This window comes from Prionailurus viverrinus, chromosome B1 (genome assembly GCF_022837055.1).
Source record: "Prionailurus viverrinus isolate Anna chromosome B1, UM_Priviv_1.0, whole genome shotgun sequence".
NCBI lineage: Eukaryota > Metazoa > Chordata > Mammalia > Carnivora > Felidae > Prionailurus > Prionailurus viverrinus.
The window spans coordinates 84,578,413-84,596,015 of NC_062564.1; the positions used below are offsets into that span (position 1 = coordinate 84,578,413).

The window sequence follows — 17,603 nt, forward strand, 5'->3', positions numbered from 1 at the left end:
CCACTGTTAGAGGTGCTGGGTATCAAACATCATCCCCATCCCGGTGACACACTAATATCTTAAGATAATCATTTTCTTTGCAAAAATAACACAGAGTTGTTTGATTTCCTACAGATTGTTTTGGATTGAACTTTGTATCCCATCTGAGTACAGATGAGTAAAGGAGACATCCCAGTTCGTGATTTTTGTTAGAGGTCTTAACACATTCCTGCGTGAGATCAGATGAGTTGGAAAGAGTTCTAGATAATTGGCAGGGACAACTGTTTTCTTTCTCCTCCTCACCATTGTTCTTTACCATTTGCTTTAATTTGCATTGAAATATGTACAATAAGTAGTTAAGTCATGTTTTATTTTTAAACTCTCACTTCTGAAATTTAAAAGTCTGTTAGTATAAAATTAAGAGCCAATTCTTCTGTGACACACACTAGCGATGTGTTTCTTAGCCTTCACAAACATGTACCCCTCATCAAATTCTTGTCCTAGCTTCTGAATAGTCTAAGCAACCAAGGATTTTTCTTTTAATCATTGGGATCAATCAATCAATCAATCAATGATAGGAATAGTCATTATATGTTTACAAAAGGAGTGTTGTCTTCCTGAAGAAACTGGTACTTTCCCCTAAAAATTATTAGCGTGAATGGAAAGGGAGAGTGCTCCCAAGATGTTAGTTTTTCTAACAGATTCTCATATTTCTAAATAAGAAATGGAATTCTGAGAATTTTAACAATTTAACTTGTAAATGTAAAGAAAATAATAAATACTCAACACAGAATGCAGGATGTATGAAAAGTGCTTTGACAGTTGACTGCGGGAGGATGCAAACAAGTTCTGTGAACTTCCCTCTTTTTTTTTTTTTTTTTCTTGTTTGGCTAGTATTTGTTGGGTTTATTTCTTTCCCTGCTGGAATGCCTCCTTTGTCTTTCCTAATCCAAAGATTCCTTCCTTTTGTGGAATCCTTACCCCCATAGTATGCTTGACTAATTCTTAGATGATGATTATAAAAGTCAGATATTCCTCAGTTGGTAATCAGTTTTAAATTTTGTTTTTTACAAGTTAAATGAGAAACTACTAGGAACAAAATGGGTAGAGACAAAATAGCATAATGAAATTTTTATGCTATAAATATTTTTCTATCCAATAAAATTCTCCATATGCCCACTTGGCATTAATTTGTTTTTTCCCCATTTCTCAGCTATTAAAGTTTACTAACCCTGCCCTACGTATCACAGGGGTGGGGGGAATATAGGTAGTAGTTATTGAATGCTTGCTCTGTATCAGGCACTATTTTAGGCATTTCACATGAATTATGATCAGTCTTACCCACCTCTTAGAAGTTTTATATATTTATTCCTAATTTCCTGAAGAGGAAACTGAGGCTTGCCTAAGATCACCTAGCTACAAGGTAGCAGAGCCAGGATTTATATTCAGATTGGCCTGAATATAAAGGCTTATACTTCTCACTTGGATACTAATGTGACTTCAAGTTTTCTAGTGATTAACAATAATTTGTTTTGAATATTAATACCTGACATATGTAATTATAAAGAATCTTCCTGGAGGTTGAGCAGAACTGAATTTATTTCACTTAAAAATCTTAGGGTCACCTGGATGGCTCAGTCGGTAAGGGTCCAACTTCAGCTCAGGTCATGAGTTTGAGCCCACATCAGGCTCTGTGCTGACAGCTCAAAAGCCTTGAGCTTGCTTCGGATTCTGTGTCTCCCTCTCTCTCTCTCTCTTCCCCTATCCTACTCACATTCCATGTCATTCTTTCTCAAAAATAAATAAACATTTAAAAATTTCAAAAAAAAAAACTACAAAAAAAAATCTTGGTCTTGAAAATTGTCTTGGTTATTTTACCTAAAAAAACTCTTAGGACATCGTAAAGTTCTCTTAGAATAGTTCTTATCTGTTCAAAAGGAAGTCATGCTATTTGGAGTTCTGTTTGTCATTTGCCATCTGGTACTGAGAGCTGCAAATTCTTTCTACTTTTCGTGTAACTTGCCTTTATCTTTGTTGTTCCAGTACTGGATACCAGTTTATTTACTATTCACCTGAAAACACAGCCAAAGCAAAAGAAGTTCTCAGCAACATCAATCAACTACAACCTCTGATAGCAACCCATGCGGACCTCCTGCTTAATTCTGCAAGCCAGCATTCTCCAGACAGCCTGAAGAATTCTTTAAAGATGCTTTCAGAAAAAGTAAGATCCAAATCACTATTACAGTGGGGAAAATGAAATACCCAAATCCCCATTGGTGTTGCTTTCTGCATACATTGCCTTTCACAGCATCTGGAAATGTAAAATAGACTAGGTTAAAAAGTAAGCTTCAAAGTATTGCCACAGGATCAAAATGAATTGGCCTCATTCTCTTTTCAAATCTTACTAAGCATTAATTTTTTTTTTTATGTAGGAAATGAAACCTGTTATTGGCTGATATATATTTTCTCTTTTTCTTGACATCTTTCATTTTCTTTGGCTCATGGTCTTATTAAGTGAGTTGAATTAGATTTTAAAAATTATTTTCCTCTGGTGATAACTAATTTTTATGCATATGAAGCTATACATTTGAATAGGAATGTCATCTCATTTGAAAGCACCACTTTGATGTGGATTCTTATCAGTGGCATGGGGTAATTCCTCTGCTTTGGTTTGCTTTCTACAACACTATCTACTGGGAGAAGGTTTTAAAAATTTCCAAAAATATTAGCTCTTGTTTGTAATGTAGTGGGACCTAAGCCGAATTTTTCTTTCAAAGGTGACTTCCCCCAGTATATACAAAAAGAAGAAGTAGTCTGGCATAAGGTAAATCATCAACATCAACTTTCATAACTAATTAGGACAGGTGAAAAGTACAGAGAGAACCAAGATTAAAAAGACAAATTGCAGCTTGATTTTAAATGTAAAACCGGGTGTCCTGGAGTCCAATTCCAATACACTTATCCTTAACCTTCACATTCTGAGGACATCTTGCAGTTTATTATGAGATACTTCCAATAAATATGCCCTTGAAGAAACTGAGAAGAAACAAAATTCTCATGGTATCATTTTAGAATAAAACAAGTATAGTTTTTCATGTCCCTAAAGAACAGATTGATGGAAACTTGGGTATTATATATGTATATATTTTTTATTCAAATATGTCAATTTATAATATGAATACCTGCTGCTTATTAAACTTCTTAATGTATGCATTATCATTTATTTTTCTTATAGAATGAAACTAATACCTATTTTCCTTAAAAACTAGCTAATATCTATTCAAACAGGTCAACAAAATTACCTCATAAATTATAAAGTGAAAAATGAAAATCCAAGACTTCCAGTTCAAAATGTAGCATTCTTTCTATGACATAACAGGTACTTCCATCATGAAAAGAAAAGAAAAAATTGACCCAAATTTTACCGACACTCTACTTTGCCAAATATTGTGCTTTATGACTTATATTATTTCATTTAATCTTCAAACTTAATTTTCACATTGTGAGTACATATTAACTCTGCCTCACAAAGGAAAATGATTAAGGCTCAGAGAAGTTAAAAAGATATATGAAATCACACAGCTAGATGCAAACAAAACCAAGATTCAGACCCAGGTCTGGTTGACTCTGGAATGGAAAATCCTTCTGATATCCTATGGGTTATATATGTGTTTTGACACTTCTTTTTTAAAAATTTTTAAACATTTTTCATTAGGCATACTTCTCAGTAATACTTAAGTATCTTAATGGTCGATAAGTATGGCTAATAGTCAATAAATATGTTAGGACTAGAAAAAAAAGGGAAAAGAGGGGAGTGTTGTATATAGTAAAATAATATAATTTCATTTGAGTTGATTTCTTTTTTTGATTTGCAGATGATAGGAGGTTTTTCTGGGCTCACTTAAGCAGAAAATTTTAGCAAATGGCACATCACTGCAGTGATTACAGAGCAGTATTTATATTCTTCCCGTGCATTGGGCCAGGGATTTATCATTTCATACATCATTCACACCTTGCTGCAGTGATTGGGGAGAGGGATGGAACAGGGTATGTATTTTCTCCTTTAACTCAGCATTGCTCCCAAATTTTACCCTATGTTTTTCTACTGAGTAGACAAGCTTCACCTACTCATAAGTCTGTCAACCTTTGAAATCAGAGGGATCTTTTTTTAAGTTTGCAAGCCATGCATTACTTTAAGAATTTATGCCTGGAATTTCAAAGAATTATCTAAGTTAACAGAGTTTTGCATAATCTATGGAGGCAGCTAATAGCTTACAGTTTAAAATAAAGTATGATCCGCGAACTTAGCATAAAAGATAAATAGTCTCAATATTTAATATTAGAATATTTAGCTTAAAATATTTTGGGGTTTTATTGTTGTTTTAAGATTTTATCTGTAGGTAATCTAAACCCCCAATGTGGGACTCAAACTTATAACCCCAAGATCAAGAGTTGCATGCTCTATCCACTGAGCCAGCCAGGCACCCCTAAAACATTCTGTTTTTAAGATCAGGGTCTTGCACACTGTGGGTCAGAACATAAAACATTTCTCTATTATTAGTCCCCTTGTTTCTTTTATTGAATCTGAACTGGTATGTTTAGAAAATAAGTCATTCAGTTGTCTCTAGAGCTCATTCATATAGTATATTCAATAGGAATTATCTATGTTCATATGCATCAGGGAAGGTCCAAGCCCAATATGGGAGAGTTCTCTGTATTGACTAAGGAGGCTGTGTAGGGCTGAGGGAAGCCCATGCGTAGTATAGTAGAAGGCATTCAGTTGTTTTGTAATGAGATGGAATCTCTCCTGTTAGGTAACATGTAGCTTCTGGAGATGATAGCAATGGACACATTATCAGATCAATGTATGCTCAGAGTCTGGGGATGGAAGCAAAGGACAACAGAGAGATCCAACTGCATATTGAATCTCAGAGGAGCAATATTTGTAGATCCAAGGTCAATTCACATCATCTCTACTGTTAATGATAACCAAGACTAAGACTAAGTCTCACCAGCAAAATTCCATTCCTCTAAACATTTATTGGTGGAGAAAACAAACAAACACAATTTATGAAAAGTAAAAATATTTACTGAATTCATACTAATTACACTAGGTGCACAAAATGGAATAAGAAAGGTCTATTCTTGTTCTTCCCAAGAGATTCAAGGTTCTTGAGATAATGGTTATGATGCTATTGATGATGACAATAATAACTAACATTTATTGGAGGTTTAATAACTGTGAGTGAGACATTATTACAACATTTTACAAGTCCATGAGGTGGGCACTATTATTTTCAACATTTAATCTTTCTAATCCTATGAAATAGGTACTGTTGTTTTTTTTTAACATTTATTTATTACTGAGAAACAGAGAGACACAGAGTATGAGCAGGGGAGGGGTAGAGAGAGAGGGACACACTGAATCTGAAGCAGGCTCTGGGCTCTGAGCTGTCAGCACTGAGCCCAACGTGAGGCTCGAACTCACAAACTGTAAGATCATGACCTGAGCCGAAGTTGGTCGCCCAACCAACTGAGCCACCGAGGCGTCCCATGAAATAGGTTCTGTTAGTGTCCTTATTTTATAAAGTAGAGGAAACCGAGGTACAGAAATATATATAATGCACCCAAAATCACACAACTTGTGAGTCTAGCTCCATCTGTTGTGAGCTTAACCACTATTCAATATGGTCAAATGTTCCATGAGTTCCATGATGGACACTTGCGTATATGATTAAAGAAACAAGTAAAGAGGTCAGAGTGGGAATAGGAAAGATAAAACTGAAATTCTGTAAGAATAAGAATTTTCTAAAAATTTGTCATGTCCTAATATGCACAAGTGTAATTAAATTGTTCTATTTTTTTAATTATTAGTATGCCTTCTTATGGATGACTGGGTTTGTTCCTTGCATATTAATTCATGAAAATAATAAAGAAATTATTTAATCTTATGATATAGGGTCATAAGAAAAGGAAAACTGAGTTTATATGAATAATTTTAACAGAGAAGACAAAGGATAGGCCAAATTTTTAACGTAAGATCTGAAAGGTTAATAATAGAGTGGGTTAAAATGTATTTTCCTTTTTGCTAGACTGACAGTATGCAATATAATGAAAAATAAAAGGGAGAAAAAAGTAATGTGACTAAATTTGAACTGAAAAAATAAGGACTTAAGGGATATAGGTATCCATCTCTCACAGCTTAGATATATGTGTGACATCAACTTTAAATGCTCATCACATTCTCTATCCATAGAGATGGAGAGATCTTGTGTAGAAAATCATTATTATTCTTGCTCATCAAAACACAATATTGAGCACTTAATTGTGTGTGGTATTGTACTAATGCTGTATGACAAATGCTACATAGACACGGACCTTAACTTTTATAACCTAAAATTTAAAAGAATGGGGTGTTTCACATTATGAAAATTGCTAGATGGTAAAAAAACAACAACAAAAGGATTTTGTTGCTAATATTAGAGGCTATGCTCACAGTATATTTGAGAAAATCTCACAACTTCTAATTCCTAGTGTCCTTTAACATAATATACTGAAACATCCTGTGTATTCCAAAAGCAAAAAACAAAAAAACAAACAGCAGTAACAAAAACAACAAAAACATTTCAGTCTAACATTTAACTCAGGGTACTCTTAGAAATGTTCTGGTTGTTTTGTTTTGTTTTCTTAATTTTGTTTTAATGACAATACCAGGAAGCCAGTATACTAAGAAGTTGAAGATATAAATAATATATTGATTATGTTGATTACTTAGATACTGAGAAGGAATTTTTACTTTTATTTACTTCAGTCACTCCTAGATCTATCTCAGTTCCAAACTAAACAGAACTTAATGAGTAGAGGTTCTTTGCTTTGCTTTTTTTTTATAGTTAGTGAAAGTATACATGAATGTATATAAAAGTATAAATGAAGATGAAATTTCATGATAGAACTCCTATTTCTTCTTCTTATACTCCTCGTTAAATGGTAAACATTTCATTGATGAGATAAGCATATACCAAGCAAACAATTAAGCAGGAATATATGACCCACAACCAGAAGAAAAATCAAGCAATAGAAACAGACCCAGAAATAATAGAGATGATGAAATTAGCAGATAAGGATCTTACAACAGCAATTATAAATATAGTCCATATATTTAGGGAAGCAGAGAAACACACAAACAGGATGAAGAGGAAAATGGAAGATTAAAAAAGAATAATACAGAAATAAGAAAAATATAAAATATATTTTTTTTAATTTTTTTTCAACGTTTATTTATTTTTGGGACAGAGAGAGACAGAGCATGAACAGGGGAGGGGCAGAGAGAGAGGGAGACACAGAATCGGAAACAGGCTCCAGGCTCCGAGCCATCAGCCCAGAGCCTGACACGGGGCTCGAACTCCCGGACCGCGAGATCGTGGCCTGGCTGAAGTCGGACGCTTAACCGACTGCGCCACCCAGGCGCCCCGAAAATGATGTATTCTTCACATAAAACTCAGGAACAATTGGATATCCATATGTAAAAAAAAAAAAAAAAAAAACCTTTCCTTATCTTTACCTCACATATCTATAAAAATTAATTCAAAATAGAGCATAAATCTTAATATACAAGCTAAAAGAAAGAAGCAAACAGACAAACTTCTAGAAGACAACATAGGAAAAATTTTTTGTCATCTTGGATTAGGCAAATATTTCTTGGAACACAAAAAGTATGAACCAATAAAACACGTGATATATAAGGCATCATCAAAATCAAAAACTTTCATTAAAGTTTTCAGGAGACATTCAGATGACATTATTAAAAAGTGAGAAGGCAAGTCTGGACTGAGAAAATATTTGTAAACTATGTATGTTACAAAGGAAATCATCAGAATACATAAAGTATTCTTATACTTTAATAATAAGACAAGTGGCTTAATTTAAAATGGGCAAAAAAATTGAAATGATATTTCATCAGAGAAGATATATGGATGGCAAATAAACACACGTAAAGATGCTCATCATCATTTTTTTTTAGGGAAATACAGATTTAAACTAAAATGAGGTAATACTAAGTACCCACTAGAATAGCTGAAATCAAAAAGGTTAAGCATATGAGGAGTTGGGGAGGATATGAAATGACTGGAACATTCATATATTACTTACATAATTACTTGCACACTTTGAAAAACAGTTCAGCAGTGTCTCATAATGTTTATATAAATATATATAATAAATATAAATGTGTGTTTATATATATATATATGTTTATATATACATTTGTTTATATATGTATATGATCTAGCCATTTCACTCCTGGTTATTCACCCAAGAGAAAGTCTCTTTTGTAAGTTGGAAGGTCGTTGAGTGAGGAAGGACTGGAGACATGCTTTGTGAAGATGATCCTCATAGAATAGAGAAGCTGAGCTAGACAGTGGATTTGAATTATTGGACATTATTGGGCATTACAAAATGTCAGCATTCCTCTTGGGGGAGCTTGCTAAAAATACAAATTCTGACTCAGCTGCTGGGCTGGGACTCAGATGTCTACATTTTAATATTAGTGACCTTGAAGAACATCCCATAAAACAAAGCATTAGCTTAGGAAAAATAAATCAATCAGTAAGGAGACTATGGAAAGTATCCACATGGAATGCAGAAAGGATCTTAACTGGGACTAGCTGTGGACATAATCTTTGAAATTACTGAAAAAGTATAACTTGTAGAAATTAATGACTAATCTAGAAGATGAATATTGCTGAAGATGATCCAGGCATTTGGGCGCTGAGTTGCTGCATAATGATGACACCACACAGTTTGAAAAGCTGGGAAGAACACATTTATTGAAAACACTTGAGATCAGGCTGTGACTTCTAACCTTGAAAGACTTTCAGGTGGAAACAGGTGACAGTACTGGTTCAAGAGGTGGATAGAGATGGATTTTAGAGACTGTGGCATAAAGAGAGTAGTTGAAGCTATGGGGAAATGTGTTATATATCTAATGGGGAAAAATGCTTTCAAGAAAGTGGTTTAAGGTCCCTTAGGATTTGTTTACCATATTTTGAGTGAGTCTGGGATGTTGAGTCAACAAAGGAAACTGAAAAGATCATTCAAAAAAGGGGAGCATAAATAGAAGAGTTCACAGTTTACAGTGAACTGCTATGAGGTTTCATAGGTAAGCATTGTAATTTTGTGCAAACTGGAGAAAAGTTGTTATGTGATTTAGCCAAGGTCAAGTGCATAATTTGTATGATCTGCCCAGATGTCAAGTAACTCTCCTGAAGGTTCAGTGTTCTTTTCTTTAGGGAATGTAGAAAACATACATATTTATGTACTAATTCCAGAGTATAGCACTATTGCCCTATACAATCATTAAAGTATATCAAAATTTTAAAAATAAACAGACATTGTGGTGATAGTGTTGCAATATATTCAAAAATTGAATTCTTATACTGTACACATGAAACTAATATAATATTATATGTCGAGCATATCTAATTTTTTTTAACGTTTATTTATTTTTGAGAAGAGAGAGACAGAGCATGAGCAGGGGAGGAGAGAGAAAGAGGGAGACACGGAATCTGAAACAGGCTCCAGGCTCTGAGCTGTCTGACGCAGGGCTTGAACTCACGGATGCGAGATTATGACCTGAGCCGAACTCGGATGCTTAACGACTGAGCCACCCAGGCACCCCAAGCATATCTAAATAATAATCGAGCGATATTAGATAGGGACCATGCAGGTGATGAAAGTAAGAGAGGCTAGTTGGGTGCAAAATAATAGGGAATGGTAAGGTCGGGGGAAAAAAATAAACAGGATTCTTTTTTGTCATATACATGACTACTAAAATAATAATCACCTGTTTATGTCATTGGCTACTTCTGTCTTGCAGGTGGGGTTAGGCATCGTTTTGAATTTTTTCATCGAAAAAAAGCTTTTAAATACTATGAGACTTTGCTTAATTTGTTGAGATCTCTAGTTAAAAAGGGTAGTTTTAAATAAACACATTCCTAACTATTCCTCTGCCCTTAATATTTAGGAACCTAGGAAATTCATCCCCAGAAGAAGTAATTTTACTGGTTTTATACTTGTAGATAATTCTGTGTGTTACTTTGAAGAACATTTGCATGAGAACATGAATTGGAAAAATGTCAGGAAGGCAAGAAAACATTTCATTTTTAAGATACCATTTCTTTTTTTTAATATCAAACAAATGAAATGATCCACCTTAGGTACAGAGTTTATACTTTTTTTGCTATATTATTAAACTGTTTTAAATAAATTGATTTGCCTACCCTTATGATAACATGTAGACAGCCTTTTTCCTTTCATTTAATGCAGTATGAGCAGAGTCAGAAAAGGAAAAAGGTTTTCAGTACTTTGAGTCAATAGGCAACTCCGCATCCTTCCCATGACTTTGAACTTCCGTAGTGTCATCTCTGTTGCAAGAACAGCAGCATACAGATGTACTGGAGTTGAGTGATTACGTTAATCCCTTCAAGCTAATTTATTTTGAGTGTAAAACATCAGGATCTGCATTGGTCTACATTTACTAAGTAGTGCTAGTCAAGAAAATTTCCAGGTCATATGGATATATAATGGAATTTTGTCCATTTTCTATCAAAGTGCAATTCTCTGCAAAAGATCATGGCTATTCATAGAGTTTCCAGTCAGATGAATTTTCCAATATAGACACAAACTGTTTCTATAAGATTTTGTGTGTTCATTCAGCTACCCCCCCCCACCAAGAAAATTCTGGGTTGTAAAATTGCACGAATCTACTGTACTATCTTTCATGTCTTTGGTGATAAATCAACTCAAATGAGATTTGAATAAATGAAGTGGAATCTCTGTGCATGCATGCAATGGGAAGAAAATGATGGCAATTATAAGAACTTTAGATTTCATTGGGTGTGAATATATATATTCAGCTACATAGTAATTAGGTGATGTTATGGAGACTGGAGCTGTAGTAGCAGGAATTCAAAGAAGGCAAGCTGTTTTGCTCTAAAAATAAGTCAAAAGAATTTATTGAATCTATCAATAGAGAAATAGTTTAGTTAAGCTGAATGGAAGTAAATTTGCATTTTTAAATATTTAAATTCACATTGATGGATCTATCCAGGCTCTATGAAAATTATGTAAATAACATGTTTCCCTATTTTGTTATAACTATATTGCCTTGTGTGAGTACTGTCTAGCTACATTTTTCATCAGTATTTTTTTGTATTGTTCATTTTCATTTTAACACTTCACTGTGAACATCAATTAATGCTTCTTTTTATGCCTTTTCACTATAAGCTCCCTTTTCATTTTGTTTTCCTAAATTATTACCAAAATATTTTTCAATATTTTATTCTTGTGTATCCTTTTTTAAATGTTTCTTGTCTACTTACCTTCAAAGTGCTTTCAATACAACCAATAGATTAAAAGAGCATTTAAAAACATCAGTAAAGTTTAACAGTGAAGATAGTTACACTGACAATTGTAGACGTGATTAATTATAGGAGCAAGTAGATCTCCAAAGCTCTTGAGGAGCTTGGGGTTAAGGAAGAACGGGGGAAAGACAGAAGCATGCAGGTGATGGTGGGTTGATAGGTGGGGTGGAGTATGGGGAAAAGCTACTGAATTTGTTAGAAAACTACCGCTCTGTTCCCTTTGTGTTACTGGTAAGCAGTCTGTTCTAGGACAGGACACCACTCTTCCTTTTTAGTTTCTTTACCTGGTTAATGAGAGGTCTGACTTTAAGGTCTTATGCAACTGTAGAATTTCATGATCTATTGCAAAGACTTAACTATGTAGTCCTATTAGCATATGTAGTCTTATTAACGTAGTCTTATTAGGCAATTGTTTTGCATGGGGTTTAACTGGTTTTCTTTAATTGCTGACACAACAGGGGTTTTTAAGGGATAATTTAGTAACCGTTTGTTAGATATGGCACTGTTGAATTCATATTGAGAATACGCCAGTAAATGATTACCTTGAGTTACAGTGATGGTGAAGTCAGCATTACATCCAAGTGTCTCATGAAATGGTGATATCAAATATTATTCAAAATAATGCTATGATTTAAAGGGCTTCTTAACAGATTACAATATGTGATTGTGTTAGCAATATGAGTCAATGTTCGAGTTACTACTCTATTCTGAATGAATAGATTGTTAGACCACATGCATGTTAAGTGTAGTATAATACAGAAGATCAATTACTACATCATCCAGTATAGTACAGGGTGAAGCTATTAAACATTTCATCAGGAAATTGCAAAGTACTGTTGTAAAATTCTTTATTGTTGGGAAGCTGTCATTTCTATAGTACTTACTAGGTATTTACCACCAGCTTGTAAAATCTACCATAGCAAGTTTCACAGCAGCCTCATTAACATTGAGCATTAGTGAAACCATTTGGTGGAGGAGACAGTTTAGGGGGTGATGAAAAGGAAGAAAAGTCAAATATTTTCATGGGAAAACTGCCTATACCATCTCTACTATTGAAATCTACTCAGGATGCTAAAAAGAAAAAAAAAGGTTTCCTGCCTATATTTTTAAAGATACATATTCCTTTCTTTAGACTTTCACTCTGTTTAAACTATAGAATATACATAGTCTGATCACATTTTCTTTTAAGGTGCATTTGGAATTACTTGAAAGGTGCAGCAGGTAGACAGTGTTCAAATGATTATCTCTAGTGAAATTCATCTTCAAAGATAGAATTTAGAATTAAAAGAGAGGGGGCTGAGGAGACAGCTGGTGTTTATAGTACCCACAGAACCTCAGCATTAACTTTTAGAACAGGAGGACTCAAGACCTTGGCATCATCCCAAAACTCAACTATTTTCATTGATTGGTATGAATCATTTTCTCTCTCTGTCGCCTGTACTTTTTCCACCATGCACACCACTTATGTGCCAACAAATCTGCGGTTGACCTTTTCGTAGCTCTATGCTGAGATGCCTACCATGGTGTTTCTAATCCTTGTCAATTTCTTTCCAGACAGAGCTTTTTGTACATGCCTTCAAGGATCAGTTGGTAAGAAGTGCTCTTTTAGCCCTCTACACTGCCAGGCCAGGAGGTGTCCTTAAGAAACCACCCTCTCCTAAGAACAGCACAGAGGAGAGCTGTCCCCAGGACCCACCCCCACTGATGAGAAGGCAGGACTCCATACCACATCATTCAGACTATGATGAGGAAGAGTGGGTAAGTCTCTTGCACATCGCTTGCCTCCTGATGTTTAGTCCTGAGAAGTCAAGCAAGAAAGATCAGAAATCTCTCCTCTTCATCAAAACAAGTTGGAAAGCAGTCCTAATACAGATTGTGGATAAATAGGCAACATTTTTCCTTGGGGAAAAATTATAAATGGAAGTCTTATTCCTGATCACATTTATTTGGCATAAAAATTTACAGTTACATAATACATAAATATATATATATTTATATATATATATTACATATTTACATATATATATATATATATATATATATATATATATATATAAAACCAAGATGTCATTAAAGCAAAGATGCCACAATTACATGACCTATCATACTTTTCTGTATTTATTGCCAAGGTAATATGAACTATTAAAATTGTGTTTTTTAGAAAAAGAGTAAAAAATCACTTATAATCCACTACTTCTTGCAAATATTTTCTTACTGCAATCTGGTGTTTTAGTTCTGGACGAACTTCAAAAGACATTCATTCGCGTTTACATAGCAGTAGGCATAGAGATCTCTTAAATCCTTCTTGTTCATGATTATATTATTTAAAAAAATATGTTGTCCAGGTGCTCTGAAATTGGCAAAAGGATGGACACATAAAAGCATCTGAAAAAAATAGCTAGTATAGGCAAAAAAAAAAAAAAAAAAAGCTAACATGATAATAGAAACTCTAGTTGGACACAATAAGAGAAACATGAAGGTGCTGGCTAAAGGGGAGCAGTGTTATTCCTGAATTAATACATATTAATTATCCAAGAACAAAGTATGTGCATATCACACACACAGAAGAAAGCTCTTTACTGTATCATAAGTTTAACCAAGAAAATAATATGCTAGCCATGTTAGATGTTAAACAGTTAATGATTACTTTTCCTACCATCCTAGAATTTAAGAGCGTTTGGGGAGTATATTATTTGAAAGGCCCAGGTCTCTCAAAAAAATTGCTGTCTGAAGGGCTGTGAAAGTGATGGCTGTTCTATCTTTTGATAAAACTTCTATCACAGGAAAGACAGAGCTGGGTTCCTAGAAGTAAATGCTGAATAAGTATTTGTTGCTGCTGATTAAGATTGCGCTTCTCCCACTGAGAAGTTTTCAGAAGAGCAAATCTAATATTTCTCCTTTTTACCTTCACCTTCTTTTTCAATTTATTCACAGCTCCAAGGCGTATATACCTCTTAACCTCTCTGAAGTTCAATTTTCTCAACTGTAAAGTGAAAATAACAGTACCTGTTCTGTTTAGCTCCTTGGGTGGTCATGAGATAAATGATTTACCTGTGCAATAATGCCCCATTATGTGGGAAGGCCTGGAAATGCATTGTATTACTTTAGTATTGTTGTTATATGTTTTCTTTTTTAAGATGTATAAATTATATAATCTTATTATGGAGATTAATACTATCTCTTAAAGTAAATGGGGAAACTGGATCTATCATAAAATGTGTGTTGTAAATTTTAAAGAGTTTGAGTAAATATAGAAAAGAACTTGTATTTTATTGAATTAAACATATGATGTCAACCTTATGACAAATAGGTACCATTTTTATATTATGTCAAGTAAAAATTTTGAAGTTGGGTATCTTCTGTTTTTATAATTTGCACCTTGCTTTGTTATGCAAATTCTCCTCCACACCTCGCCATTCTCCTGCTGTTGGAAAGTGTCCCTCTCCATCCCTCCCTCCTTATGTCCTTTTCTTTAGATAATTTTTGATACCTTCTATATTGTAGGTGTGTGTGATTATTATTAGTGGTTCACTTGTTTTGTTATAAAGATGGTGAAAATTGAGCATGTTTATATTCCAAAAGCCATTTGAGAAGCAGATAGGTGATGAATGGTAGAGTGAGGTTTTTTCTCCATAAAGAAGAGACTCAATTCTAGCATACAGGTGGAAGGCAGTCCTGGGCAGAAATGGGCTCTTCTGCTGAGACTATGAGGAGAATATAAGGATCAGTTTCACTTTTTTGAGGGTAGGTGAGGCTGGATGGCTTCTTTTTTGTTTGCTTAAAATATTTTTCTAGCTATATTGAGATATAACCAACATATAATATTGTATTAGTTGAGTTGAGATAATGAGTTGAGAAATAATTACCATACTAAATTAGTTAATATATAAGATTTTTTTTGTTGATGAGAACTTTTAATATCTACTCTCTTACAACTTAAAATGTACAATACTGTGTTGTTAACTATAGTCACCATGCTGTGCATTACATCCCCATGACTTACTATCTTATAACTGGAAGTTTTTGTACCTTTTGACCCCTTTTACCTATTTGCCCTACCACCCCGAACCCTCACCTCTGGCAACCACCAACCTGTTGTCTGTTTCTGTGAGTTTGTTGTTTGTTTGTTTTTAGATTCCACATATAAAAGAGTTCACACAGTATTTGCCTTTCTCCATCTGACTTATGTCACTGAGTTTAATGCCTTCAGGGTCCATCCATGTTGTTGCAAATGGCAGGATTTCCCTCTTTTTGTGGCTGAATGATATTTCATATATTTACCACATTTTCTTTGTCCATTCATCTGCCAGTGGACACTTAGGTTGTTTCCATATCTTGGTTATTGTAAATAATGCTTCAGTGAATGTGCAGGTACTGATACCTCTTTGAGATTGTGATTTCATTTCCTTCGGGTATATCCATCCTCAGAAATGGAATTGCTGGATAATATAGTTGTTCTAGTTTTAGTTTATTGAGGAACCTCCATATTGTTTTTCAGTGGCTGCACCAATTTACACTCCCACCACACCACCCAGGGTTCTCTTTCCTACACATCCACACCAGCATTTGTTATCTCTTATCTTTTTGATGATAACCATTCTAACAAGTATGAGGTGATATGTCATTGTGGTTCCCTGATGATTAGTGATATGGAGCACCTTGTCACATACCTGTTGGCTATTGTGCGTCTTCTTTGGAAAGATGTTTATTCAGTTCCTCTGGCCACTTTTTAATTTTTTTTTTCTGTTGAGTTGTATGAGTTCTTTATATTGTTTGGATATTAATGTGGGTGCTTTATTTTATCCTTAAAGTAGAATCTTGTACAAAGAGAAGGGGAGGAAGAGGATAGGATGAGGAAATGGGTAAAAGTTTCAAATTGGCACCGCAAAGTCAATGGGTAGAGGTGCTTACTAGCAACACTTAGAAAAATTAGGAAGAATTCCAATCCTTGCTATGGGCCATTCAGGGTTGCATTAGACATCCGTATGGTTGTTGGCTTATCCTTTATTATTCTTTTTGGAATACTTTAGTCTCTTGACACTAGGAAAAAGTCTTACTGATTTTTTTTCTTCCAGTTTATGTGGACGTGTCTTCTCAGTTTCTTGGGTGTTTTGGTTTCCTTCACAGACAAAAGGGTAGGATAATAATAAATATCTGTATCTCTCTATCTCTTTTCATATAATTTCTGAATTTCTTCCAGAACACACTGTTGCTAGAAAGTATATGAATACTTTGTCTAAATTTACCACAATTATGAGGAAAATCTTTCCCACTCAGAAAAGTTGCTTCTCTCTCCTCCTAATGTAATTTACCACTATTTGCAAGTGTAACCAAGTTTGGTTGTTATATAACATTCTGATTGATTTTCCATAGCAATTACTTCCTATTGAGAAGATACCTTTGTTAAAAGATAGAAATCCCTTATTTAAAAAATAATTACCCAAGTCATAGCCATTTAACATTCTTTTCAAAGTTTTATATAAATTTGAAAAGATGAGGGGTGCCTGGGTTGCTCTGTCAGTTAAGCATCAGACTCTTGATTTCAGCTCAGCTTATGATATGGTTGGTGAAATCAAGCCTTGCATCAGGCTCTGTGCTGACAGAGCAGAGACTGTTTGGGATTCTCTTTCTCCTCTCTCTCTGCCCCTCCCCTGCTTGCTCTCAAGCATGTTCTCATTTTCTCAAAAGAAATAAATAAAGATCGATAAGATAAGATAAGATAAGATAAGATAAGATAAGATAAGATAAAAATTGAAAAGATGAGTAAATCCAAACAAATGTAGCTAATTGAAAATGCCTTTAGACATTGTGCTATTAAATGAATTAGAATCAAAACTTTGTGTACCATTTTTCTTAGTTAATTGTTAGAAAAGTTTCAGCACTAATCACAAGTCTAATAAACTTACTGAAATAATTCAGTGTTTTATATTAATTTAGTTAGGGTTCTGTGGTATATGAAGGTATTCTCTGGTCACTTAGGTTGGTTTAGGTTTGCACATAAGATTACAGTACCTCCATTTTTTAAAAAGCATTTTATTTAATGTCTTATAATGACTAGTTTTAACAATTAACTTGAACAGCTGCATTTAGCATCTTATAAAAAATATTGGAAACTAAATATATACTAGTAAATTACTCTTGAATTCTACTCTGTTGGTACATGTAAAAACCTTTCTTTTTGAGGTTAGAAGAGAGAATATTAAT

The 17,603-nt window shown here is 34.1% G+C and overlaps 1 protein-coding gene across 3 annotated transcripts in view; it reads left to right on the forward strand.

The window, feature by feature from the left end:
- The window catches only part of INPP4B (inositol polyphosphate-4-phosphatase type II B), a 403,509-nt gene that overhangs the window by 265,798 nt on the left and 120,108 nt on the right, over window positions 1–17,603 (forward strand). For all 3 annotated transcript variants that reach the window (XM_047855552.1, XM_047855554.1, XM_047855553.1), the window contains 2 exons: window positions 2,023–2,200; window positions 12,954–13,157. In XM_047855552.1, coding sequence (XP_047711508.1) covers window positions 2,023–2,200; window positions 12,954–13,157 — 382 coding nt within the window. The remainder of the gene's footprint in view (window positions 1–2,022; window positions 2,201–12,953; window positions 13,158–17,603) is intronic.